The 27,994-nt window shown below is 37.8% G+C and overlaps 1 protein-coding gene across 3 annotated transcripts; it reads left to right on the forward strand.

Moving 5' to 3' along the window:
- Positions 1-897: 897 nt before the first annotated feature.
- On the forward strand, positions 898-27,914 carry GPR155 (G protein-coupled receptor 155). Of its 3 annotated transcripts, none has more exons than XM_062498629.1 (16): positions 902-1,223; positions 5,463-5,968; positions 9,383-9,782; positions 11,123-11,288; positions 12,455-12,610; positions 13,642-13,725; positions 15,039-15,159; positions 16,437-16,521; positions 16,603-16,693; positions 17,722-17,995; positions 18,662-18,763; positions 20,476-20,609; positions 22,096-22,191; positions 23,034-23,098; positions 23,772-23,909; positions 25,933-27,914. In XM_062498629.1, the coding sequence occupies exons 2-16, from the start codon at positions 5,509-5,511 to the stop codon at positions 26,153-26,155; spliced, it is 2,595 nt and encodes an 864-aa protein (XP_062354613.1). In that variant the 5' UTR covers positions 902-1,223; positions 5,463-5,508; the 3' UTR covers positions 26,156-27,914. The 3 variants fall into 3 exon arrangements, with proteins under 3 accessions (XP_062354615.1, XP_062354613.1, XP_062354614.1); XM_062498630.1 differs by lacking the exon at positions 902-1,223 and adding an exon at positions 2,531-2,565; XM_062498631.1 differs by lacking the exons at positions 23,034-23,098; positions 25,933-27,914 and having other exon boundaries at positions 898-1,223; positions 23,772-23,807.
- The last annotated feature ends 80 nt before the right edge of the window (positions 27,915-27,994 follow it).

The following is a 27,994-nucleotide window of genomic DNA, read 5'->3' on the forward strand; positions in this document are numbered from 1 at the left end:
TTCAAGGTTATTTCTGTTCTACTGCTGCTCTTACTACATAATATTGGCTTTGTTTCTGGTAAGCATTTCAACAGTAGACCTTGTGAACAGAACTGACTGTGGAAAAATTCATATCTGACAGAACACTTTATAAATTATCAATCACGTGCATCTTTTTTGGTTGCAATAATTCTCCATTCTGTTCTGGTCTTTTTTGGGTGTTACTTGAAAGGGAAAGAGGTTGGTTGGTTGGTTGGTTGGTTGGGTTTTTTTTTCTTTTGGAAGCTGTTTTGCTGGAAGTTTGGAATGGGAAGCTGCTGAGCACACAGATAGTCGACATTCCACCAGCTGGGAAAATTGTCTTACACTGGGACACTTATTGCCATGTGTCTGCCACGCTTAACAAGTAAGGCAAGCTGGTATGAGTCTGATCAGGAGGGGAGAATAAAGTGCACTGAATTCACACTTGCTCTCTTTGCAGCAGCAGTATGTCATCTTGGGGAAAGGGCAGCTGGAACTGCTGTGCCCTCAAGAGCATTGCAAAGGGAAAGCCTCGACAAAGCTGCGTCCTCGTTTTCCGCAAGAGAATCTTTGGTCATTACCAGTTCTTTAAGTTTTTACGGGGCAAATTACTGACCGGCCAAATTTGTGGAACGGGTGGCACGTGGAAAACACGGGGTTTTGTTTCTAGGCGCTCGGACTGCTAGGAAAGTTGGAATGAGCGTAGGAGGCGCCGGGAGGCAGCGCCGCTATCGGCCCCGCCGAGCTGCAGGCTCGGGCCGATAACGGGGGCCGACCCCGCGCTGCCCCGCCCGGCCTGCCGTGCCGCGGGCAGGCGCCGGCAGCCGGGGCTCGTTCCGCTCTCGTACTGCAGGGGAGGCGGCTCCCGAGCGCGGGGGGAGCCCCCGGGGCCGCGGCGGAGACCCGGAGCGCCCCCCGCGCGCGGCCGGCGAGCCGCCATCTTGCGGCTGCTCCCTGCGCCGCCCCGGCCTGCCCGGGGCCCGCCCGCTCCCGGGGCCGGGGTCCGCTCCCGCTCCCGGGGTCCGCCCGCGCCCGGGGCCCGCCCGCCCGGGGCGCTGAGCCGGCTGCGGGAGCGGGACTGTCGCTGGCGGGGCGGGCCGGGGCGGGTCAGACCTCCCCTCGCTGGGCTCGGTACCGGCGGCCTCGGCCTCGAAGGGGTTCTCAGTTTGGCAGAGCGCAAACCCTCTCCTCCTGTGCGGAGGCGTCTGCCGAAAGCTAAGTAGGTAAGCCGCCCGCTCCTTTCCTCGGCTTCTGGCGTTATTTTCTACTGAGGCAGCTGTCACACAGGGCAGTGCTGCTGGTTTTTTATCTTTGGCTGAAAATTCTGCGTGCTCGTAACTGCGGTGACCGTGGGAAGGAGAGCGGTGATGGGCCGGGACCGGGCAGGCGAGAGGCGTTGGTTTTGTTGTAGCTTTGTGGCCGCAAGTCAAAGGATTTTACATCCCAATTTGGCGAGTGGTGCAAGCGAGGTGCTTTTTAAGGGGTGCTGGCAAGAAAATGTTATCCGCCTTTTGAAAAATGTTTTGCTGTCCGCTTCAGAAGTATGTATCTATTTGTTGACTAGCCCAAAGATAAGCCTAAGTGAAAATTGAAGGGAGGTATGTTTTTCATTCATTTTCTGAGTTGTCATTCAATGCCGCTGGCAACTGTTGCTTCATTCGGTCTTGTCTGAGCTCCTGCGTTGCCAGAGTTCTGTGGATCTTGAAGTGCTGCTGTGTGAGCTGTGCCGGTGGTGTGCTCTGGGCAGGCCTCAGTTTCCCCAGGTGTCCGGGGCATGCGGCTTCCCCCGCTGCTCCCCAGCCAGGGCCTTTCTTGGAGTGACATCGTGGGAGAAGGATGACAAACGAAATACGATCTTGAAAAACAACCGCTCAGAGACACATGAAGTGTGTGATGTTTCTTGTGGCATTGTCTAGGTTTCCAGATATAGGTGGCCCATTTCTTGTGTTAATTGCTGTTGCAATATTGTTCTCTCTCTGTTTTCTTAGCCCAATAAAGAGAAAAGTAACAATTGTGGTTAAGTAGCAGAATAGGAACTGCAAGAATCACTTTTCCCCACTTAGTTTTATCATTGCATCTCTCTAAGTTGCTTCCTCTTTGACTTATTTCACAAATTTTTACATGCAAATGCATGTAGCATATGCTTATTTTAGCTGAGAATGGGGTAGTAGAGCTGCTGCAAGTGGCAACTCTTCCCACCCCAACTCCATTTTAATCTTCCTCAGTAAAATAGTGTGTCATCCTTACATTAAAGTAGGAGAGTTTCTGCATTGCATTAAAGTAGGTCATGTTGTGGGATATAATTTATGAAGCATGTGCACAGTCTTGCCAGTGTCACCATATTATTCTGAGTGATTATCAGTTGAAAGCTTAAGAGACCAGTGGGGAGATACACATTGAAGTTATCTCTTTTATTCACTCATGCTGTCTTTGACTTTCATTAGAAAAAGAAGATGAAAGTGATTTTTTGCCTTCCTTTGATGAAGACGACCATTTCTCTATTTCTGTACCAGGAGAGGAACCTGACGTTGCTTAACTCACAGCTGCTGGAGAATTGGGTTTCTGGTCTGGTGAATTTTAAGACTTTACAAATATTGACACCTACAAGAGAAATGTTTTATGGGAAGTTTAAGCTGCACTTGCTCCTTGCTCTGTGTCTATTGTTGGTCTTCATACAAGGCTTCCTCTCGTGCAAGCTGACAGTCTGCCTGCAAGCAGCTATGCTTGGCACACTTGACAGCAGATAAGGCAGCATTAATCCTAAAAATTATGTCAGTATTGGCCTGCAGTTCCCAAAAGTGCAGCTGTGGCTGAGTTCTCAAGGATTCTAATCTCAATTCTCAGTCCCTGAAGAGATAACTACAAATTGTATGTTCTATGGAGTCAAAGCTAAGGGCTTTCCCTTGCAAGTGTTTTATATTTCCTTATTTTAGTGTCATTTGTCTGGTTAGTTTGCTACATCTACTATAAGAACAAACTAATTTCTGTGTAAAATATATCAGGTTTTGGGTTTTCATGAGATCGTTATCTTTGATTTCATTTAGAATTGTGAATTGAAAATAATTTCCCTCTTAATGAGACGCTAGTTTGAGATAAGCCTGAGGTGTAACAGGGCTGTATATTAAATGTGTGATTAGTCATTACATAATCTTACAATAGTTACATAAATGTCTGTATCCTATAGAGCAAAAGGTGCTGAGATGTAATCACAGTGTTAAACAGAATGCAGAAGCTTGCATTTCTGGAAAACACTGCTTGGCAATAGATAGTCTGTGTTAAATATGAAGGGTTTGGGATGTGCATGTCTCTCAAGCTGAAGAGATGATTCACTCTCAAAGCCCTCTGAGGAGTGCCAGTAGCAGCATTTACAGTGATGAAGTTCTCTTTGAAAACTCTTGTGGTTTAGCAAAAATTTGTCCTGTAAGACTTGACAGGGTCCTTTGTAATGAAGTGGAAGGTAGGTTGAAGGAAGGCTGCAGGAATCCATCCATCCATCCATCCATCTCTTAATCTCTTACAAAAGTTGTTTTGGGATGTGTGGTTGTGTCCATGTCAGTTTTGATCTAGTGAGGAAGATACAGGATTTAGTATGTGCTGTTGGCTGATACAACGTAAGAGTCAGGCATGTTTTTTTAAGTCCTGAATTATGAAATGGGGACAAGGGCATTTCTGTATTTTGTAGCAATTTTGTGAGGAGAAATAATGGTTTTAATACAGAAAGAGGAGGGCCTTGTCATTAGCCTTGAATAGGAAGGCACAGGAGAAGGAATGGTAGAATTTGGGGATAGACACAGCTGGAATACATTTCCACTGCAGATCAAATGTTGCATTTGGTTAAAAAAGTTTCAGCTGTATCCTGTATCTTACTGCTGGACAAAAAAATAAAAAAACCCTTGAGAGAGTGGTGAGTTGGTTGAACACGTTGCACTTCTGGGAGCCTTTCCTCTATGTAGTGCTGTAAGCTTCAAGAATTTGACGTGGAGCTGTGCTGAAAACCTGCTTTTTACCTGGCAGCTAGTGTAGAATGTGGCTGGTTTCTTTCAAGAATTCAGTGTTGGAAATCTGTCTCTGATCCTCTTTAGGACATTTTGCAAATTCCAAAAACTTCCTTAAGTTTTTCTAGTAGAAGAAATGGTTTGTTGTTTGCTTCATTTATTGCAAGTTTTCCCATTGTTCTGTACCAAATGATACTTCGAACTCCTGGTCCAAATACATCTAAGATAATGTGTCATCTATAATCTAAAAAAAGTACAGCTTTTAAAATAAACCCTACTTGGAGTGAGACTCATTTTCCTTGAGAGAAGGGATAGCCAAGGCTATTGGACAGATTGGGAAGATGCAGCAGCTCAGTCCAGATGAATTACAACAGCATCCATAGAAGCACTTACCAAAAGCCTCAGGCATAAATAAAAGTCATTAGTCAAAGAGTTGATGCTTGTGAATATGTATATGCTGGATGCCAGGGTGTGAAATAGACCTTGCACGACCTCACCTTTGGGCTGACTTGATTTACTTGCTTAGTTGCCTGGCTGCTGTGTTCTATGTTCTTGGATAGGATACAAAGAGGCTGGGAAGACTCTTAAACCAGTTGCTAATTGGAAGATTGTGCTGTACAAAGCACTGTTGGGGACTTGGCAATTTTGACTTTACCACTGATACCTTAAATAGCTTAGGGGAAATCAGTTCACCTTTGCCTTAGTTTATATCCCTACAAAGTGGGGTAAATAATCTTGACTTGCTAACCAGAGTACTTCACGATTTAGTCATGTCAGAATTTTATGTGCAGAGTTAGCTGATGGACTGCACAGGTTTCAGAGCTATATTGCCAAAGCCATATCTGTTTCTGGCAGGCCCTTGCTATTGACCAGTGAATATTTGTGTTTAATGTCCACTCTATTCATCTGATTTGCAGACTTTACATGTCTGCTTACATATAGAGCCTGTGGTGTTGTAATCAGCCCTTTCAAAGGGAATCACTGCTAACAAATGAGGAATGGGGGTCAGCAGGTATTTCTGTTGTACATAAATGTTTCATGCATGCTTAAATTTCACTGCTACAGACCTAAAGAACTGTATGTAGAAATATGGGTAGGCTCTAGTGCAATGAATGAGATCACTGGCTGCTATGTCATACGTGGATTCTTTGCTAACTGGAAAGTGTTTCATTAGCACATGATATTGAAATGTTGGGAGAGGTCAAAGTTGCACAAAGCAAGGTACAAACTTCAAGGATGATATTATGATTTAAACTCTAAATCTTTCTGGGAGGTAGAGAAGACCTTCCAAAATGTTTTTGCACCAGAGTGGAGAAGCTTAGATTCTTCATCAAATTTATCTTCCTTTCCTGGTGCTCCATTCTTGTAAGGGCTATTCCTCTTGTATATTCTGTAAAAATTTAAGAGGGCATAAGCTTGTACTTAAAGGAATAAAGTTAATAAAGTGTGCTTTTGTTCCTTTTACAGATGAGATCATTTCACACTCTTCTTTTGGAAGAGGTGGTCAGAGGAAATGGATAGCTATTCAGACTTCACTGCACAGAACCTCTCATCTTCAGCTAATATGTCTCTTTCTTTGCCTGGACAAGCTGAACTCAATACCACCGGTGGTACTCCTTCTATGTCAATAAGCAGGCTTTTCCCAGCCCTGTTGGAATGCTTTGGAATAATTCTTTGTGGCTACATAGCTGGAAGAGCCAACATTATCACATCAACTCAGGCCAAAGGACTGGGAAATTTTGTGTCCCGTTTTGCACTCCCGGCTTTACTGTTCAAAAACATGGTGGTACTTAATTTTTCTAATGTGAATTGGTCCTTTCTGTACAGTGTTTTAGTTGCCAAAGCTGCTGTGTTTTTTTTAGTCTGTGTTTTAACATTGTTAGTAGCCAGTCCTGAGAACCGATTTAGCAAAGCAGGTTTGTTCCCTATTTTTGCTACACAAAGCAATGACTTTGCACTGGGATATCCAATAGGTAAGTATGTTTTCTTCTTTAAAATTGTCACTGTTCTAGACATGTTTGCTTTCATATTTCCATAATTTGAAATTGACTTTTGAATTGAAGTTCCGTGTAACTGAAATAATTTCTGAAGTGCCTTTCAAATTCTCTTTGAGATTACTCATCATCTAGGAAAGGATAAAACTGAAAAAAGAGAGCAAGTTGGTTCTAGCACTACAAAAAGCAAGATGTTTGATTACATAACTGAAAATACAGTTACAAAGGAAAAGTCAAATATGCAATTCCAGATTATATGTAACCAGTAGATGCATATTTTAGGAGTTATCTTTCTTCTTATTCCAGGGTAGCATGCTCAGGAGAATCCTCAGTCTTTCTTATTCTCTTCAAATGTGCTTGATATGTATTAAATTTAGACAAATGCAATTGCATATTTTTTAAGGTGAAAATACTGTGTCACCCTCAGTTGTATCTCCTGAGATTTATTCCCCTTGAAAGAAATCAAAATATGCTACAAATCGGGCTGTGAGGATTGTCTTTGTTAGTATGCATTTTAGATGCCAATTAGAGATTCTTTTTTAAAATATGTGTTTTGGGGGTTTCTGAATGTATTTCCATTGTATCCTGGTTAAAACATTCTTTCTACTTTTACTTTCTTGTAAGACTGAATATTTCTTCAGGTACTTCATGACTTACATGATTTATATTTTTTGTATGTATGATCTTGGCAAAATCTACACCATTAAGAGCTTTACTGGAATAGTTACTGCAACAAAAACATTGTAGGCTCTTGAGGTTTATTTCCTCCTGTCCTTTCCCTTCTCCCATCCCCAAACATTCACTGGTATTTGGTTCATCCTGTCACCTGTGCAGATTTTTTGCTATTAGTAAAATATTACCTAAGCTTCTCTGAAGTGTTTGCAGGGACTGGTCAACAGGGAATGCCTTCCTGTTTTTCATGTGACAGAGGCAGTGTTTTATACAGAGCCAGATCTTTTAATGAAAATATACTTTTAAATGCTGTAGCAGTGGAAATTTGTAAAGGAAAAAAAAAATCAATATTGACAAATTCTGTACTAAACCAACACTATTTAAAATGGCAGTTTGAACTCTTAATCATTCCTGAATCTTCATCCCACAAATTACTTTAATACATTACTATTATTATTATTTATTGTTTCTTTACTATGCTGTTTTTTGCCGTTTGAAAATATTTGCACATAGGGAAATCAAAACGCAGGTCAAATTTTTGAAGTTTATCACTGTTTTTCTATTATCATGATTATGGTAGTTCTAGATTAAAAAGTGATGTTGGCAGTGAAAAAGAGCCAACCAGGGGAGAGGTTTGGTAGCACACCCCTTATGTAGACAGAATTTCTATGGTAGAAAGCTTTGTGGGTTTTTTTTTTATTAGTGGGTAATAATGATAAAACTCTGCAAACAGATTCTGGTACTCTCTAGAGCTGTGTGTTAAAGCACAGGTGTAGCAGAGGTGTTGTGTGGGTGGCAGTCACTGTGACACTAATCATACTCATTGTATTAAGCATGGACAGCTAGCGTGTGATTTATATGTACTTTTGAGCAGCTGGGACATGGAGAATTGCTTTTTAAAAATTTAAATATCTTTGATTTCAGTTTTTGTTACGATCAGCAAGCAGGTTCTGTGATTTAAATAAAAAGAAAACTTTTCATCAGTGATAGAAGTTGTGGATTATTTATACTCTCTTAACAATTCCTTAAGAGTGATTTCTTATATTTTTTTCACCCACTGACTCAGTGACCTTTTTGTACCCAGTAAAATGCTTTATGACATCATATATGATTTAAGTACTTACAGACCTTAATTAGTTGACTTAAGTATGCACCTTCACTTTACCAGAAAGAAAAGATTTTAAAATTTTTTCACTCGGACATTACTTAGATGTGATGTGTGGAGTTGTGTTTGAGTGACATGGGCATTCTATATGAAGCAACATAAAACATCAGTCTCAGGTTTTAGGAAAAAACCTATTTACATAAAAAGTGTCCAGCATGTTTAAAGTGGTTTTGATTACTAGGATGTATTTAGTGTTTAAAACTAGCTTGTTAAATGCAGTAACTAACCCCAAAGTTGTTAGTTTCAGCAGTCCATTTAGGATTTTAGTACAGGTAGTTATTGAACATGTACTTTAATAATAGCCTGTAAAAGTAAAAAGACCTTTAGTGCCTTTTTTGATATATGTAAGAAATCAGCTAGTTAGAATGTCACTTTATTTGGTCTGGAGAGGAGACTACTCAAAGTGAGTGCTGATTTAGCACTTGGAAGTTCCTGTCATTCCAGAGGCTTAAATAATATGATTGTAAAACTCTTCTGGATTTTCAAAAATGCAGTCATGAGGAAAAGCTTTTTCAGAAAAATTAATAATGTTTTTATTAATAATTATGAACTGTATGCATAGTATATATCTAATACATACTATATATAAAAAATTATGATAGCTAACTATATATTCCTATATTAAAATTGACATGCTATTAATACCTATAGCATATTTTGATGATTACTAATAACAAGAGAATTATAAATATGACAATTATAAGTCAGATAAAAGAACATTCTACTTTTAGAGCATTGGGTGGTTTTTAAATTCACATTAGAATTGAATCTTGTATATGTTTGCAAAGTATTTTCATTATTTTTGAAGTGCCTTTAGTACTTCAAATAAGTACTTTAAGTAGGACTTGAAATAAACTTGAAATAAGAAGCAATTCTACTCTGGCTCAGAAATATGTAGTAGTAATGAAAACAAAGGCTTATGATTTAGAGTTCCTTGAGGGACCATAACTGCTGCAGTAATTCTTGTCCTAAGTAGTCCCAGAGAATGAACCAATAGTTATGTGATAAACTTTTTTTTCCTGGTTGTTGCTTTGTTGTGTTGTATCGAATCAATGTAGAAAGATCACACCTGACTTATCCATTGAAAACTGATTGAATTCCAGACAAGTGAGACTCCCTTAAGATGGGAAGCAACTTTTATCTTGCAAAGGTGCATTTAATTCTCCACAGCTCTCATGTTTCTGGGGAGGAAAAGCAAGTCAGAAATAAAACCAAAATTTTTCCAGCATTTGGGGTAACTCAAAGAAAACATAGAATTGTTAAATTGTTTTCTCTCTTTTGTTCTGTAAATGTTGACTAATTGTAGGATGATTAAATAGTACTGGAGAGTTAATCAGGTCTTTAATGTGTTCTTTAGATAACTGTGGCCTAATATGATTAGACATACTTCTCTTCCTTCATTATCTTATATTAATTGATAATTAAATGGATTCCTTCGGTTCCTTCTGGAGGAAACTTAAATAATTTTCTTTAGTTTTCAGAGAGCAAAATTTAATTTCAATTTTAATTTCTGCTGAAATGTTATCACTCATAACTCTTCGTTTCCTGTCTTCTAGTTGAAGCTTTATATCAAACCACTTACCCAGAGTATCTCCAGTACATTTACCTAGTGGCTCCAATATCTCTTATGATGCTAAACCCCTTGGGGTTTATCTTCTGTGAAATCCAGAAGTGGAGGAATAATCGCACTGTGTCACAGAGCAAAATCAAAATAGTGGGCCTAGCACTCCTTCGAGTTTTGCAGAACCCAATTGTATTCATGGTCTTCGTAGGAATTGCCTCAAACTTTATTCTTGGTCAGAAAATTCCTGATTACCTTGAAAACTTCCTTGATGGACTGGGCAGTTCATTTTCTGGCTCTGCACTTTTTTACCTTGGACTGACTATGGTGGGACAAACAAAAAAACTGACAAAGGGTATGTTTGTTGCACTGATCCTTCTCATCACGGCTAAACTGTAAGTTCAATTTATGTATTTTTATAATTTTGTTCTCTAGATGTTTTGAGCTCTGAATACCCTGGTCAGATGGCTTTTATCTCAAAAACATAATGGTAGTACATTTTGCTTCCAGGATTTTGAGTGAGTGCTTCCCAAACTCTTTGATAGAATACAACTGTTAATTTTTAAAGGAGATTTAGTAGATTGAAAACCTGTTGTCAGGCTCTGCAGAGAAAGAAAATCGGGTGCTGTGCCTTCATGGACTGCCCGCAGGCCATCTGTGGTGAATTGGGTATTTGGGGAAAGAGTAGCTTAAATTAAAATTTACTGAGTAAATAGTTAGACAGTAGTGAGTTTTAAGTATATTTGATTAGTATTTGTATGTTATTTGGCTTAAACAATACATGTCCAAATTATTTGGTTTTCCTTGCTTTATCTGTAAGTCTTTGAAGCTGCTATATTGGAAGAGTGTAGAAATAGTAATTTTATGCTCTAAAACTGCTTGACTTCTAAGCATGAATAAATGCCAAGTTCTATTTAGAACTTATATTGACATTATCATCCCTTGAATATATTTCAGGGAATATTTATTTATTTCTATAATATTATCTATTTTATTTCCTGCAGAACTACAATTAGCATAAGACAATGTTTGTTTGGTTTTTAAGTTTATATTGTAAAATTTGAAGGTGCATTTGAGTATCAAGCACAACTAACGGGCAGAGTTAAAGACCTAGTCTGTAAACCAGCTTAATGACAAATTTTGTCATGAAAAAAAGCATGAAAAACCTTGTATTTTAATGTTACCACTTTGCTTTACTGTAATCCTGTGTGAGGCTTACACTGAGTGTGTGAGAGATCTGGGCCATTGCTGAAGTAGCCTTGATGCTGGCAATTTGCTGGCCAAAACTTTTGGCATGGGATACTTAAGCTTGAGCCCTTATTATATTTCAGACAGCTTGCAAAAAGGTGGACTGAATTTCAGAGCTGCTGACTGCTTGTAGCTGCTATTACTGTGACATTTGAAAAATGAGAGGGTTTTTAATGTTTTGCCACTCTAAATTTGAAGTTTGTGTAAAGAATGTATCTGCACAATCAGGGAAGCTGCTTCTATACCCAAGTTTGTTGTCATGTTTGTCCTTTTTATTTTAATGTAATTTGTGATGTAAGATTTTTAAGCAGCTGGTAAATATTTTAATAACAATAAAGGCAGTCATTCAAAGTGATGTCAGTATTGTGCTTTTCATAAATAATATTCAAACAAGCCTTAATTTTCCTTTTATTAATTTTCTGGGTAAAGAAGAGTCTTGTTATAGGTTGAATAATATTTTTCAATTACTTTTTGCCTTCTCTTGCAGGCTCATGATGCCATTTCTCTGCAGAGAAATGGTGGAGCTCTTGGACAAGAGTGACAGCGTGGTCAATCACACCAGTTTATCAAACTATGCATTTCTTTATGGAGTTTTTCCAGCAGCACCTGGTGTCGCAATATTTGCAAGTCAATTTAATATGGAAGTAGGAATTGTATGTAGTTAAGCTTTTCCAAATATGTCCTAATTTTAGCTTAACTTTGTTGATTAAATAAATAACTAAGTGGGCTTGAGGAATTTGTTTTTCTGTAGTATAGATATCTTAGGATTACTTGTACTCTCAGGATCTTTCCTGGTGTCTTAAGTGTCTTGATAGTCCTCATCCTTTTTTATAATTTTTGACTCTAGTAGGAAGAGTTAGGATAACTTTAGATATAAAGAACTTGTATCTTTGTTGTTTTTTGGGGTTATGTTTTTTGTCTTTTTTTTTTCAAAGACCTTATATTTGAGATGTTTTTGTAAGGGGAAAAAAGAAATTATGTTACTGCCTTCAGTAAGAATAGTGTCAGTTTAAACCTGAAAATTTATGAAAGATCTTAAGCCTTAACTGATGCAGTTGTGCTGGCCTTCAGTTAAATCTTGTGATAGAAAGCATTTTACTTTTTTTTGTATGTATATAGTAGTGAGTACCAATTGTTCAACTTAAAGTAGAAATTTTAGAATCGTTTCTTCCACTTGAAGTGACATTAACGTATTTTTTTGATTTTCATTGTTTTTAATGCTTTCTGTTTTGTAATTGTGTAGACATATTTGGTTTTTTAAGAAAAGGATAATAAAGGTAAATATTGCAAGACAGAATTTTATGCCCTACAAACTTAGAAAACCTATTTAAAGCAGACTCTCTGATATGAGTGATAACTTACACTTCCATCAGTGTGCAAATTCTAGAAAGTAGACAGTGAGAAGCCAAGCTAGAAATCACTTGTAAATACATATGAATTGGTGCATATTAATATTTGCATAGCCACGTGGGGTTTTTTTAGTAGTTTATGCTGTGAATATTTATATCCAGAATTCACCCCTAGACTGCAGTCGTTACTGTATTTGACACACGTGAAAAAGCTCTGTAGAAATCTGCAGTAGGAAACTCCTGCTTTTTCAGAAGCTCGTTAAAATTTTCAGTTTAGCTGTGTGGATAAACCAGATACTTTCTGGCTCAAATTTTAAATAATTTGGTATAGAAAGAGCTCATTATTTGTGGAAGGCCTAGGTATGTTTAAGTCAAAGGTCCAATATTGCCAGTGGTTGTATTCCTGAAAGCAGATCATTTATCTTGAGATGTGATTAACTCCGTTGTTGTTTCTGTTGGACTCTGGGCAGATTACCTCCGGCATGGTGATAAGCACGTTTGTGTCTGCCCCCATAATGTACGTGTCTGCATGGCTGCTCACCATCCCATCCATGGACCCCAACCCCCTGGCAGCTGCACTCCAAAACGTCAGCTTTGACATCAGCATCGTCAGCCTCATCTCTCTGGTAGGTGCTGCTCGGTGAGACACAAAGGCTCTGTCAGGGCACCTGAGTGCGTAAGCAGCGCGTTGAGTCACGGTGAGAGTTCTGTTTCCTCATCGGATCCTCGTGCAGAGGGATGAGGAAGGAGTTAAAAATCTTGATTAAGCAGTGGGTCTGCTGGAAAGCTGCACTGTAGAGAAAGATGAGTGACTGAATTAGAGCATTTAGTGTAGTGCTCGAGAGGTTTTTTTTGTTAGGTTTGTTTTCTTTTTTTAATAACAGGGGGTGAGGGAACTAAAGCACTAGCTTATACCACAGACACTAGTTACATCAAGCCAAGTGAAGTGCTTGGATGTCACAGTAATGAAGGCTGTGTACAGGCTTCAGCTCCAGACATGTCAGTGCATATTTGTTTAATGAAGTCTTAATAAACATTAATTAAATAGTTTAACCTGAAAAAATTATGTTTATAAAATTCCTTTACTAGAAGTTCTTTTCTTAAAAACTGAGTTGGTAATGCAGAAGTCCAATTTGAATTTTGTTTTAGTTTAATAGAAAGTATAGGTAGTATGATTATTTTAATTGCTTTTTTAAAATAAAAACATCCATATCGGAAGGAGTTAGAATTTTCTGAGGTTGTTGTCTCACTAAAGTCCTGTTGTCTTGAAACTGTGCCTGAAGGAAAGCCAGAAGTGAATGCTACCTCTTGCTGTCAGATCATTTTGGGAGATTCAGGGGAGGTTGGTGTGGATTTTAGATTCTAAATTGCCAGGCTAAACTATGGTCATTTGTGTCCTGAGGAGCTAACAAGCTTCTGCGTGCTCCAGGCAAGTTCTTGGTCTTTCCTGGAAATGCTTCACCAACATGAGAACACAAAGATGCATTGCTTTTTCTGACTACAACTGCTGAGGCACAGGAGCTGGCAGCATACCGTAGCAGTCATGTTGGCAAGATCTGTTGTATTTTTAATTTCACCATTATCTGCCAAAATACTTAGCTTGTTCTTTTGGGTTTTGCTTTTTTCTTAAATTAGTTTTTCTTCTTGTATGTTACAGACCTGGTCTCTTACTGTTGTTGTCCTGAGTAAGAAATACAAACAGCTTCCTCATATGATTACAACGAATCTGCTTGTTGCTCAGGTCAGTAGTAAGGAGAACGCTGTTGTGTGAGTTTTAGGGTTTAAGTATTTTTTTAAAATTTTGCATGTTTGGTTTCTACAGTGAAATCTTCATAGCCAGCTGTGGGGGGAAGGTGAATCTAATGTGTGATTTGTCTAAACAGTTTCCTTGACTTGAAATACACCCTTGAAGAAAATGATAGTTAATGCGGGCACTGTGATTTCTAAACAGAACTATAAACAATCAGAATGGAGAGTGGCTTCTGAAGTGTTTTCTTAGTTATTGCCCAATACTGTTGAGTGCCCTTCTGTTTTAATTTATACCCATTTGAAGCTGGCAATACCAGGAGCAGCAGCAGCAGTAGCTGCCTGTGTTTGACTCTATAGTGACCCAATTCAAGGAACTAAATAGAAAAATAATCCCTGTACTGGTTTGTGCCCCTGAAGCTCTTGCTGAGGGATCAGCAGGTGCAAGTGCTGGTGCAAGGGTGTGTGGGAATGCATAGCTGGTGGCTAGCGAAGGCAAAGCCAAGTGGCTCTGGATTAATTTTAATGGTTATTTAATCTGAGAGAACTACAGAGTACATGTTCCTTATTCCCTTGAAGTCAACTGCACAACTGGAACAGCCTGTGCTTGTAATACATCTGTGTGGTAGTGCTTTCTGAGGTGTTCTGTAGTTCTTTTTAAAAATATCTCTCTCTATATATAGTAAACTCTCTGAGCTCTGATCATGGAGTCACATTTGAAAAATGTCATGTATGAGAGCTGCAGGTGCTTCTGTTCTGTAACAACAAAGCCAGCTTTCAACTTAAAAAAAAAGTGAAATTGAACTATTGTGTTACTGACTCCACTATACTTCAGCCTAACTTTTCAGGTTCTTTCGGTGCTAAAATTATCATATATGCAGTATCATTGGTTGACAACTGGTGTGTAATTCTTTGATGAACAAATACCTGTTAACCTCAGTTTCACATGCAAATCATTTCAGGTGAATGGTTTGTACTTGCCAAAAGCATCACCGTTTATTACTGTAAGGTATATGACATTGGGAGATTTACCTGATTTGCCTTACTCCTAGTTTATATGAGCTATATACTTGCTGTCAGAAAAGCCCTCCTGAAAATAAGGTTGCATAGTCCAGTGACACAACTGTAATGCTGACTTTACTGTGGCAGTGCTTTACTGCTAAGTGGGGTATCCAATTCATAAAATCACCCTCCAGTGCATCTGGGGGTGGAGGTTAAATCTTACTGCAGGTATATAGCTTGCTGTTCAGCTTTTCTTGTCATTCTGCTTTCTCAGTTTAAATGATGGCATCTTACTTTTCTTTCCAGTTTATTGCTTGCATTGGAATGGTGGCATGGAATTTCACTGTTAAAGAGCAAGACATCACCATACAGATCCTTGTATTTATATTCCTCTACAGCTCACTTTATAGCACCTACCTATGGACAGGTATGATTTTTCTAGGCAGAACCCAAGTACTGTAATGAAAGATTAATGTCCTGAAATAATGTTATTATATTTTTTCGAGTACTTGCTCCTTTCATTTGTTTGTAGTTCTACAAAGGGGGATACCTGTAAGTTGTGCTGAGGTTTAGTGTTAGGCACTGCTGCTGCTGGAAGCTTCTCTCTGGGCAGATGTGGCTTGCCTTTGCTGGATACAGCAGCCTGGCTGGTGTGTGACAAGAGACAAGAGCCTACTCTCAAGGCAGAAGCAACTACAAATAGAATGAATATGGTGGGTTGCCCTTCAGCTAGTCAAAGTCTTAATAATCATTTTGAATTAATGCAGAGTTTGAGATTTTAATTATTCATCATTAACTAGATTGAAAAGTTTGGTGCACTGAAAAGTAGAAAATAAAGAATGAAGAGAAATACCCAAGTATTTAACATCTCTTTCCTCTGGGAACTGTAATTTCTAAAAACAATATGTGCATAAGATTAATACAGGAATTGAAAGATGCTTCAAGAAACTTGGAGAACCTTACATATATGATTTTTTTTTAAAAAAGAGACTTTGGGTATTCAAGATATTTTTGTCCGGAAGCTATGGGTTTAATTCCTGTGGTGTTTCTCTGGAGTGAGGTATATTTGTTTAGCTGATGTACATTGCTCATGATTTGTGGGGCTTAACACAAGTACTAGTTTTCCTTCCACATGAGAATCTTGTGAGCTGCTGAGCTGTGAGTAGGATAGGTAGTTCCAGAAGTTACTCCCATAAAGAGTTATATACCTAAAAATATGCAAAAATTTTTAGTTAAATATACCACTGACTTTACAGGGGACTAGTCAGCTTTTAAAGAAATGTTATAACTGTATACAACACTATTTATTGGTTACTAAAGAGTGTTGGGATAGAAAACTGCTGTTAATACCTAAAGAAATTAGTTACTTATATCTGAAATGTTCTTATGACATCCTTTTTACTCTTGTGAACCTTTCTTAGCATTTAGAAGTGAATATTTAATATAAAATGTCCTGGAATGTTTTCAGTGTTCCACTATTAACATGATTTTTTTGTTATTGGCAATGGTTATTTCTAATTTACTTTCTCAGAATACAATCAGACAAGTTATTTTGGGCTGTTTAAATGTCTGAGAAGAATATCTTAAGCTATTGAGCAGGCCATATCATAGAGTTTCTAGTCTCTGTATTTGCCAGTTCCCTTTTTAATAATAAGGCATTTCTTTTGGTTTTCTTTTGGTTCTGTTTGTTTTGGTTTTTTTTAGGTTTTCTGTCTTTTTCTTTGTTTCTGTTGAAGAAGAGAGAAACAGTAAAGATACCCATTGGGTTTATCATCATAGCTGGATGGGGGTAAGTTAATTCAAATGCTTCCCTGCTGAATTAGTGGGAGCATGCTAAATATGTTATGTACTTCCTATTTTGTTCTTTCAGAGTCCCAACAGTTCTGGTAGGAATCTTACTAATTGTTGGTGAACGTAACAGTACTAGTATTGACTCTGCCTTTTTCTATGGAAAACATCAGGTATGAATGTGTTCTGTCATCACTTCATGCTACATGTGCAATGTAGCTTTTACTTGTAGCTTGTACTTTTACTTGCAGGTAAAGTACAGGCTACTATAATAGAACTATCAGTGTAGAATGCTTATAGATAGATACAAGAATGTATTTCTGTAATGAACCACAGGGAGCATTTGTTTGGAGAAGGATCTTTATGTTTAGACAGCTATGACTAAGAAAAAAAGGGAGTAGGCTTCTCAAAGAAAAAACTTAGGAGTGGTAATGAATTGCAGAGCCTTTTTCCTGGTGACTAATTTGTATTCTAGCATGATAGTTATCTAAAATTGTCATTACCCATATCTCATTAATGACTTTTGGCCTGTAATAGATAGGATATACATCACCTGTGTAGCAGTAACTGCTTGCACTATGGTGGGCTTCTCAGCACAAGCATAGGTTGAAAGACCCTGAGCTACCATTTTTGCCAGTAAATAGTTCCTCTTATCAGAGGATATGAAGTGTACTAGCATAGGTATTTGTCATGTTTTCTCTCTTTCTTATGGACAAGAGAGTCCGTGAGTCAGTCAGGATTGTTCATGTGGCACGTTCACAAGTACTAAATAGCCTCAGAGTGTATTCTGGGTATCAGTGGCAGATAATTAGAAGGAAAGACTAATTAATAGGGTGCTCCCCATTGGCTAAAGCATGTAAATTAGAGCACATTCCTCTTTGGAATTAAAAGGTACCTGAGCAGAACTCAACCCAGAACACTGGTGATCTTGAGAGGAAAGGGGAGGACAATGAGGGGATGTTTTTGGATTGCATGGGAAACAGGGGCCAATGCTTAAAAAACCAAACACACACGCTGAGTTACTTAAACAAGGAGAATTAGTCTCTTTCAGTGCCATGAGGTGGAAGAGCAGTAAATACAGAAAACATAGTCTTGTTCAGATGCATTTGTAAGTGTATTTAGAGAAGTACGAAAGTTAGAAAGGTGGACATATGTAACTATTTTCCTGTATTTGAGAGCATTTTCTTTTTTCTCTTAACAGATAATTACCACAGCAGTGATACTGTTCATCAGTATACTGATGTCAGGTATCTCACTGATGTGTATGAACAGAAGTAGGCAAGGGTCCAGCTATGGGGTGTTGAACCCATACTCACCACGTAGCTCAGTGGAGGAGGTTGAAGTGGAAGGGAGTGGGCAGAATCATATTTCAACCACTATGACTCAGTCTTCTCCAGAATCTTCTGCACAGTCTTCTCCAGAATCTTCTGCACAGTCTTCTCCAGAGTCTTCTGCACAGACATCTGCAGAAAGAGGTAGACAAAGTATATTTGTATAAAGAATAATTGGCTTGGGGTTCTATAAACTAATATTGTAAATGTAATTCTGACCTGGGAAGGACAGTTTGCAGCTCCAGGTGTTAGATTAGGACAGATGAAAATGTGGATATAACTGCTCAAGTATTTAAGTTCGTGTTTCTAGGAAAAGTTTGATTGTTAGCATTGTAAGAGTTGTGTAAGTGGACAAGAAGAAAAACCTGTGGATGATCTTTAGGTAAGCAGTGATACCGTGATAAAGATGTGATAAATGCAGCCCACTAGGCATCTTAGATTGTTTACCCATCAAGTTGTCTCTCTGAGAATGAATTAAATGCCAACAGAAACACTCAATGTATTTCTAGTCCTTTTTTGTATGTAACCTTTTGGATCACTTCCTGGTTTTCTGCCTGTAACTAAAACTACTTCTGTTGCTTCAGTGGTGGAATGGTGGTAGTGTTATGTTAAACTGTTAGTATTAGTGACCTATTAGCATTGTGACCCATTTACCCTCTCAACAAATTGAGAAAAAATTAAGCCCTTTCCTTTTTGGGTTATTTTTGAGCATAATGGTTAAAGCTGCATAGAATATATTGTTACATTTGGAAAACAAATTATGGTAGTGTGAAGGAGGCTAACTATCCTATTACTGTATATACTTATCAGGTTGCTGTTCTTGTCAAACAACAAACGGTGAATTATCCTGTGCTAAAGACAGCAAAGCAGTGTCAAATGCTGTTGAAAGCAAGGTTCCTCCTATTGAGACAGGTAAAGCAGTAGTATCTCCTTGTTTTAATGCTACAGGCTCTTCCCCAACATCTGTGTGTTATTAAAGAAAGTGTTGGAGCTATTGTTCTCTCAACTCCTCCTGGATAACTGACATTTTGTATTAAAATCAATTAGTAGGCAATATTATAGGTGTTTGTTCTCTTCTGCTGGTAGTTGGTTGTAGTCTTTCAGTGCTCAAGATGGACAGTTGTTTTGGATGTCACTTTTTTTACTGCAAAGCTACTTTGATGTGTTCTGAGCATTCAGGCTTCACCTCTCCATCATTGTCTTGTTTGTTTGCTAGAAAGTTGAAAGCATAACCTTACTTTGCATTGTGCTTTTAACATAAACTGTTTTTTTTACATTCTCATTTTCACATCTTGCATCTTTTCAAAAAGCTTTTGTTGTAATCAGGCACAAGTTTTGAACACTAAATGAGATCTAGAGGAGCAAGTGCTTACTGCAAACTAGATTAAATGTCCATGCTGCTGTGTTCTGTGTATGTCTAGAGAAGAGAGATGGAGAAAATCAACTAAGAGTGCCTTAGGAGTCACTAAAATAGAAAAAAAATGGATTGAACTGAATGTTCAACCCCTGTCTGAAAGCTGCATTCCCAGTGCATTCTCACATAGCTGTCAGTAATCAAAGCTGGCTGCCAGTACAACCTGGCTTTTTCCTTTTTCCTTGTCTTCAGGCATTCTTAACAAGAAGTTCTTTTCCTTATGCTTTGTTTGCATGCAGCATAATTTTCAGTAAATCTAAATATTTCACACTTAAGCATCCTCAGTTATGTCTCGTCTCACAAAATGCTCCCTTTCTGCCTCTTGCCAGCTATTTCATCTATTAAGTAATTCAGACAAGCACCATAAGAATGTCTTCAAGGCCAATTTAATTTTCTTATCCTAAAAGATAAAGTAGAAAATACCTTATGGTTGAGTGGAAATTATTTTGACCTCCAGAGTGAGCACTTCAAAACTATAAATCAGTAAAAGCAAATTGTAATGCATACACTTTGGCTGCAGTAATTACTAATTCTTCTACTATCTCACCGAACTGCTTTGAGTTATCTGATGGAAATTCTTAGGTATGGTCTTGCCAGGAAGTTTTTCACTGCCATCTAGAGGAAGATGCTCAGAATTAGAACTCTGTAGCTGGAAGACAAGCATCTCTCCTCTTTGTTTGTCTCTTTTCATTGACAGAATTATGATTGTGTTCTGATATACGGTGTTAAAAATACAGTCACAGACCTAAAATAAATACGGTTGTCTGTCTGATGTAGAGCTCAACAACACTGAGATGCAGAGTAAAAACATTAGAGCTGACAGTATATTTAAATATTTTCAGAAATAAATTTAAAATTTAAAAACTGCTCATAGAAATATTTTTCATTATTCATTATTATTTCATTATTTTTATGATTTCTAATAGTATTTTCTCAATGTTAACCACGCATTCAGTTTGAATTAAATCTTTGAAAGAAAAAATGTTGCAAAAACTTTTTTCGTTTCAGGAGCACATGTAAACCTAAACTGTTTAATTTGACAGTAGATGTCTGAACAGGTTATTGTCAAAAGCAATATTAAATTTTGTGCCTGTCACTTCAGTAGAGATACTTACAAGGTAAAATTTGACTCGTCAAGTTACATTACCAAGTTTGTTAATGGAGTTCTCTAGATAGAAGCCTAATGAAAAATTTCTGCTTTGTTTTTCAGTGGATCAGTGTGTGAGTCACTGCAGTGCTCAAACATGTGTGTTGGCTCAGGAAGAGCAGCTTCTACAGACTGGAGACAAACAGCTGGCCAGACATGTGCTGCTGTGCTTACTTCTCATTGTTGGCCTATTTGCTGTAAATATTTTTTCTCCCCATGTTAACTCATTGAGGTAGAATGGTTTTTAGGAAAGCTATGTAGACAATCCAGTAAAAATCTTCCAGTTGCTTAAGTAACAATTCATTAAATAAGGACTGTATTTTGGCTCTTTACTGGAAGAGGGATGTCATAAAATTGATTTTTTGTGCCACATCATAAATTCAACTAAAGTTAAAATGGATAGTGAGCAAGATATTGGAGAACTTACTAAAGGGAAAAAGAGTAAAATAGTATCATTATATCATTCGTCACTGCTGCTCCTCTTACCAGTTTTCTCAAGAGTTCTTCCTTCTTCTTGAACTCCTTCTAATTATCAATTAAAAATATAAACTGAGTTCTGATTCTGAAGGAGACTACAAAAATTGTTCCATCTGATCAGGCTTATATTGGAACTTGGATTTCTCTGAGGTGTTAAGAATAAGCTTAAGATTATTTTAAATGGAAAAAAATTTGTTGTTTTTAGTGGTGTTTGGAGCAATGTTGCTAAGTTAGTGTTGCCACTCATCATTACTGACTCCAAGATGTGTTGGTGGTTGCTCCTGTGTACAAGTGTGAAATACCAGAATGTAATGCATTGGGGATATAATTTCAGTTTTTAATTGTGATAAAGGCAAGAAACTGCTCTCTGAATGTAATGATCAAAGTTCAGTTTCTTGTGGATGACAGTTGGAGGAAGCATTTTTATTTGAAATGGAAAATATTGTGGCACAAATATATAATACTACAAAGCAGGACAATGCAACACAACAATGTGGGTTAATAGCTACTGCTGTTGCTTTTCAAGTTCTGTTAAATAACAAAATTAAATGTTTCCCTTTCAAATTTTCTGTATCAGGTATTCCATGGTAGTATATTTTTTTTACATCTTTTATATTTAAGGGGTACCCCAACTGCTGGCCTATATTTTAGCTGAATGATTACGTAGATATTATGAAATAAGATCAGTTACTTTAAAGAATTGGCCTTTGCACCCAAGTTAACCAAAGGGTTAACTTTGGAGATTTCCTCCTTCAGTCTGGCATCTCAAATAGCTGAAGTGGTATGTGCTTCAGCTTAACATAATCCTAACTCTGCAAGAAATATGTAGAAAGCACTGGTCTCAGCTAAGCAGCCTAAAGACAAACACTGCAAATCTGTCTGGGCTAATATTGTCTGTGTTATGTTGAAAACCTAAGTATGCCTAAGGCAAGTTCCTTATATAAACATGTGAAGAGGCAGGACCTCTTACACTGCTGTGTTTTGCATTATTATGTTTAAAACAGCCAAGGTTCCCCCTCCTACCAAGCTATTAAGCCTGAGATGATGTTTTAAGGTGTTTATTCCCTCTTGTTTCTCTCTGAATCATTTGTTAAATAGAGACCCTGAACATTGTGCAAGAATTATTAGCATGTGAAGAGAAGAAAGCTTTTGATTTTTAACAATCACATTATGTATGTGGGTATTGTTTTTCTATTTTCTTTACAGAATCTCTCCAGTTGCTTGTGGTGGCTGTTCAACCAAGAGCCTGGAAGGCTCTATGTGGAACTGCAGTTCTTCTGTGCTGTGTTTAATTTTGGTCAGGTACTTAGCAATGTTTGTTCTGAAAATGACCTTGTTGGTGGGTGTTGCAGCAGCTAGTGCACATCTTCTATGACTGTGAATGCTTTCAAAAGTGCAAATGACAACTGAATACCTAATGCTCGTGGCAACTGAGTAGGAATTTAGCCTTATTTGTACCAAAGCTTCACTGGTGTCTCTTCTGTGGAGTTACATCAGTTGCAAGGCAGCTCCATGGATGTGAGGTTGAAATTGCTATCTCTGGTTTCAGTGACAGCACCACAACAAAGGGCTGAAGATGGATGCTGGCTCTGGCTGCACGTGGCCTATTTCAGTGCACCTGGCACAAGGCAGCTTTGTCACCCATGAAGGTGAAAGCCAGGCAGTGTTAATACACACACTAGAGGAACATTTTACACATCCATGGCACGAGTGCCTACAAGATGCACTTCAGTATCAAGTAATGATAGTTCTATATAAAAGCTGCACAGAAAAATGAACTGAGAGCATTCCAGCACTCAAATTACTGTAAGTCTGTTCTGTCTTTGGCATTAACAAAGGCAGATTTTAACACCTGACTGTGAGGTTTCCAGTCATCCCAAAGTGTCAAGTGGCATGTCACAGCATCAGTTCTACTGAACTATTTCTTGAAGGTTTTATGTGATGAACTGTTAGGCATTGATATGTCTTTCTAGGTTCAAATGAAAAATCAAAGCAGAAGCAAAATGCTTTTTGAATGATATTAGAGAAGAGGGATACTTTCCATTTATACACTAAATGTATTTGGCACTGAGTTTTTAATTTCTGTTCTGTAGAAACCAAAGCTTTTGCTCAATGTTTCTTTTTCTGTATTTTTTTTTCTCCAGGGCTTCATTTGCTTTGGTATTTTTGGCTTAGATAAGCATTTAATCATTCTGCCATTCAAGCGAAGGTAAATAGGATCTTTACACTTACACCTATAAAATTAATTATTGCTAATAATAATTTTTGAAGGGTATTGAGTTTTCAGTGCTATAGTACTCCATTTCCTATTTAGTTAATCTTCCAAATTTCTTTTTCTCTCCCACTTGTACAGAGGTAATTGCAGGTCAGGGTGTGAGACATTTTTCTGCCATGCTAATGACTTTCAAAGACAAAATTCCTGCAAACTCCCTAGAGGTGAAGTTTTTGCCAAACTATGGATCTTCAGAAATAATTTCAGCTGATAAACTAAAACATAGATATGGATTCTGAATCAGAATGTATCATCCCTGTTTTAAAGCCCTGTGTTCATAACCCTATAGCAGTACTTTGTGTAGACAGGCCCTTCCAGAGTGGAGAGGAGTGAGTTGTACAAAGCTGCCTTTACGTTTGAGCTCACTGGCTGCTGTGTGAATCCAGCAGCTAGAGCTGGCTCCCAGCTACTCTCTGACTTTCCTTCTGCCCAAGCCTGGAATAACACCTCTGTGTTTAAAAGCTAGACAAATATATTAGGAAGATTATATGTAAAGTATTGGGCACAAAAAGAGGTTGTGATAAGCTTCCTGGGAGGTCCCTTCTATTTGCAGTTTCAAAAAGAATTGCGCCTGCTTGATTTGCTGTCTTCATTTTTTTTTTTTTCCTAGACTTGAGTTTTTCTGGGGTGGAAGAGAAGCAGCAGGGCATACAGATGCCTCTGTACCTGAGGAAATCAGGATGACTTGTCAACAGTTTGTTCGTTATCATAGAGATCACTGTGTCAAAAGTATTGTCAAAGGCAGAAGGTAAGGTTCTTCCCTGCACATATAATCTGTTACAAAAGCACATAGCTCACCTTTGAAAATAATGAAATGCAGTTAATTTTGTGGGTGATTCCTGTTGTAGTATATTTATTTAAACCTCAAGGTAAGGATTAAAAATTTAACGAAAAAGAGGGATGCTTCTAGCCTCACACTGAAACCTCAAGGAGCAAGTTATCATATTATCCCACTTAGATTTTAAATAAATTATAAAAAATCTTGATATCATTGAGGGATTTCTCCAGGTTTTACATTTAACTGGAGTTGAGAGGATAAAATCTTTCTAAAAAAAGTGTACGTGATAATACCTGTAATAATGCATTGAGACCCTTTGTTTTGTTTGTAGAGTAAGACACTGTCTGTATCAGTAACTAAATGTTTACTGGTTTGTAGCTTTTATAGGAGGCAAAACTGTTGCAACTGATTTTAGTGTGTACTCAGAGGCCACTCAAGATGTGAGATTATAGTGGGTTTAGGACTTTGACAGCTTCTGAGTTTCTATCCTTTCTTTTACTCATACCTCTAATGAGGCCTTAATTTCAATTTACGAGACCAATAGAGATTTCAGAGGCAAATTAATGTTGCCTAAATCAAGGATTATGCCTTCAGATATGTGTAGGTGGATAAGAAAAGTGGGCAGAAGCAGCAGGAGCAAGAAAAAGATTCTGCCTTTGTTTAAATATATGAAATGGAGACATTAATTGTATAACAGAACACTTTGACTGTTCTTATCATGCAGGCTTTTAAGCAGGACTAGCTTGGTGGGGTGGTGTGGTCTTCTAATGGCCATATTGCAGAACTGTTTTAGACAGCATCATGATTTTGTTCAGTCTCTTCAGAAGTCAGTAGTGTTCCATATGAAAGATGTATCAGAAAATGTCTCTTGTGAAATAGAACAGGTTCTACAGCTGTTTTTCCCATCCCTGTCCTGCTGTTGTGGTTTCTTTGGCTTTGGGCTGTTCACTTTAGTTGTACTTTGTGGTTTTTATTAATCATAACCACCTGAGAATACATGAAATGATATTTGTTGCTTTATTGTAATAATATGTTTGTGCAGAACTTGGTTCATGTCTTATTTCTCCTTGTGAGTTAAAACAATGTGTTTATCTTCTCATTTTAAATGTTCATCTAACTTGATCCTATCCTCTTTGATTTAAATGTGCTGTAACTGAGATGTTGTAACCATGGATTTTAATGTATTTTCATTTTGCATCTGCTAATAGATGTTAACACTTGCTCTGTGTTACTGTTGCTTTTAATTTAAAAATAGGGAAGATTTTGGCATATGCTGTCTTTTAGCTCTTAATCACCTTTAGAAACCTGTGTTTGGGTTAGAGTAGATTTTAGATAACCAGGGAGTAGATTTTTAGATAACGAGAAACATTCATTGCTGCAGGTAAATTTTTGCATGGTATATCTGCTGAAACTAGGCAGATTATAGCATCATTGCCTGATAAATACATTAAAAAAAATGGTCTTGTTGTAAAGGTTTTGTTTATTCTTAGTACTGCACATGTGGTCAATATTTAACAGGATATGCAAGTTAAAAATGGGCTTTGTTTGCAATGTGTATAAGCAGTTAGTGTTTGTTAAAAAGTGTTCAGAAATTATAAAAATAATTAAGATTTAAACAATCCCTGTTGCTGGGCACAGGTTCCTCTCCGATCAGATTTTTTTGTTGCAGAAAGGGTCATGGTAAGAAGTACATGGGAAGTAAGTTTAGGAAAAATGCTACTGATGTCCACTGAATTTTATTTGCAATTTGAATTTTGTTTAGAAGCCTAAAGCATTTGCATGTCCATATTGCTTCTCCTTGAAATGTCTGTAGGAAAAGGTAGTGAACATTGGCATGTCCCTAATATAAAAAACTTGCAAATTCTCTAACGTGCTCTTAACTATCATGATGTCTTTTCCTTGTTTCCTGCTATTTTTCCCTGCCTTTCCCCATCGAGCAGTGGTGATACCAGATTTACAGAACATGTGGGTGAATCATTCCTTTGACATACAGGTGTGGTGCCAAGATCTCCACTGGCATCTTCTTTGGCTGTGACCTGGTGAACTGGCTCATGCAAGTTGGCCTTGCCTCTGACCGTGGAGAAGCTGTGGTGTATGGGGACAGACTGCTGAAAGGAGGCGTCGTCCAGCACATCACCAACGAGTTTGAGTTTCGCGATGAATACTTGTATTACCGCTTCATTCCGAAGAAATCAGCTGCAGTTGAGAGCCACTGACCTGAGCATGCAGGCAAAGGACAGGTAGTTGGGGTGAGTGTGACCACCTCCTCTGCCTTCACTACTGAAATTGGAAGCATTTCTTTCTCAGAGCTCTCAGAGAACTGTTATTCTCCCTTGTGAAATTTAAGAGATGTGGTTCTTTTTGCGTCTATTCTAAAGAAAATGGCAGGAAGTTATATTTAGTCAGCATTCCAACCAGAATGCTACTAAACAAAACCAGATGCTCTGGATTTAGAACATTTTTTTCCATTTTGAGCAAAACAAATAGTAACATGGTAATGTGTCGCTGTTGTATTTTAGAGGCATTATAACTGCAGCTTTAATACTGGTGTCACAGTGAGGGGAAAAAAAACTCCATGAAAAGTATTTTTCACGTTGCTGGATGTTCTCCATATGTTAGTTTGATGAAGTATTGATGCCTGTTTACAGTCAGGCCTCCCACTGACTTCACAGAAGTAGGATTTCTTCTGTCATACCTCAGTTTTTACTACTCTGCTCTTGTCTAACACCAGGAACTTTTTTAGCTGCTTATCCCTGAGATCAGGTGGGTTTTTTCTCCCTTAAAGATAAAATATTCCAGTTGAAAAGAGAAAATTGCTGTGACAATGTTTCCAGTATCAGGACATCAAAGCTGGGCAAATACTGAGTGGAATAAGTAATGGTTTTGTACCAATCTACCAAATCTTAAAACCACAGAAATATTCAGCACTCTCCCACAATAGGAAATTATATAATGGAGTAAACAATTTATTTGAATTTTTGCCTTATAGTGGTAGTAACAGCTTTATCAAGAGCAGATTTTTACATTCTGAAATTAGCCTTTACAGTTTAAATGAGAAGTGCCAGCCTCAAGTAAAGATTTTATGGAAGCCTTGGGTTCATGTGCAAGTCAAGAGAAAATTCTTTTTCAGATCATAAAACTTTTTAAATTAAATAAATTATTTAATTAATTTTAAATCTGTTGTATAAAGAACCCTAAATGAACATGCAGATTAGGGTTTAGAGTAGCTAAATATCCTGGATTTTAGTTGGTTGCCTAACACAGGTTTCTAATGAACCTCAGGTATCCTCCTAGTTACTTTTGTGTCATTCAGATTCCTGTGCACTGAAGGCAGAATCTGAGGACCTGTGTGTCTTCTGCAATATTTTGAAAAGGTTAAAGACAAAGTATTGTATCTGATAGCCATTATGCTGCCCTTCTAAAACTGCAAGAACAGCATTTATATGTCTATATACAAATTTTATGTAGCGAGGGAAAGGAATCCAGGTATTAAAAATTATTTGCTCAAGCATATAAATAACTCTTCTCATCCTTTTTTAAAAAAGTCTTTCCCTTCTTTTTTTCCTTTTTTCAGTACACAGGTTTTTATTACAGCTACTTTGTATTAAGAATTAAAAGTGATCTTAGCAGCATAAGCTACTATCCAACAAGCAGTTGTTTTATGGTTGCTACAATTTCCTGCAAGACTTATATTGAAAAAAGTCATTCCTTTTACTGTGAGTCTGTAGTGTGCACAGAAACATAACATCCTGCTGCTTATGTATGCTGTACAGCCTGGTATATTTTAATGTTTTCCATTGATGTATGTATCAGGCTATGGGCACAAAGGAAAACATTAGCATATTTCCATTACGAATGTTGAAGACAGCTGCATCAAATATTTTGGAATAATTAGATATATGTGACTTAAGAGCAGAAACTGCAAGTATGTCTGGCTTCAAAATACTGCAAGTTGTCAATAAAGCTGTTACTTGATTTCAGAGTTCTGAGCTGTCAGATGTGGCGTGTGAGAGGGTTATGTGTGCGTGTCAAGGTTTACAGCAAATGTATTCTTC

Source organism: Cinclus cinclus, chromosome 9 (assembly GCF_963662255.1).
Source record: "Cinclus cinclus chromosome 9, bCinCin1.1, whole genome shotgun sequence".
Classification (NCBI taxonomy): domain Eukaryota; kingdom Metazoa; phylum Chordata; class Aves; order Passeriformes; family Cinclidae; genus Cinclus; species Cinclus cinclus.

Coding starts and splice junctions, on each gene's coding strand:
- GPR155 (XM_062498629.1), top strand. CDS start 5,509: ATGGATAGCTATTCAGACTTCACTGCACAGAACCTCTCATCTTCAGCT. Junction 22,192..23,033: donor CTGTGTTTAATTTTGGTCAG/GTACTTAGCAAT, acceptor TTTTTTCTCCAG/GGCTTCATTTGCTTTGGTAT. Junction 23,910..25,932: donor AGTATTGTCAAAGGCAGAAG/GTAAGGTTCTTC, acceptor TTTGACATACAG/GTGTGGTGCCAAGATCTCCA.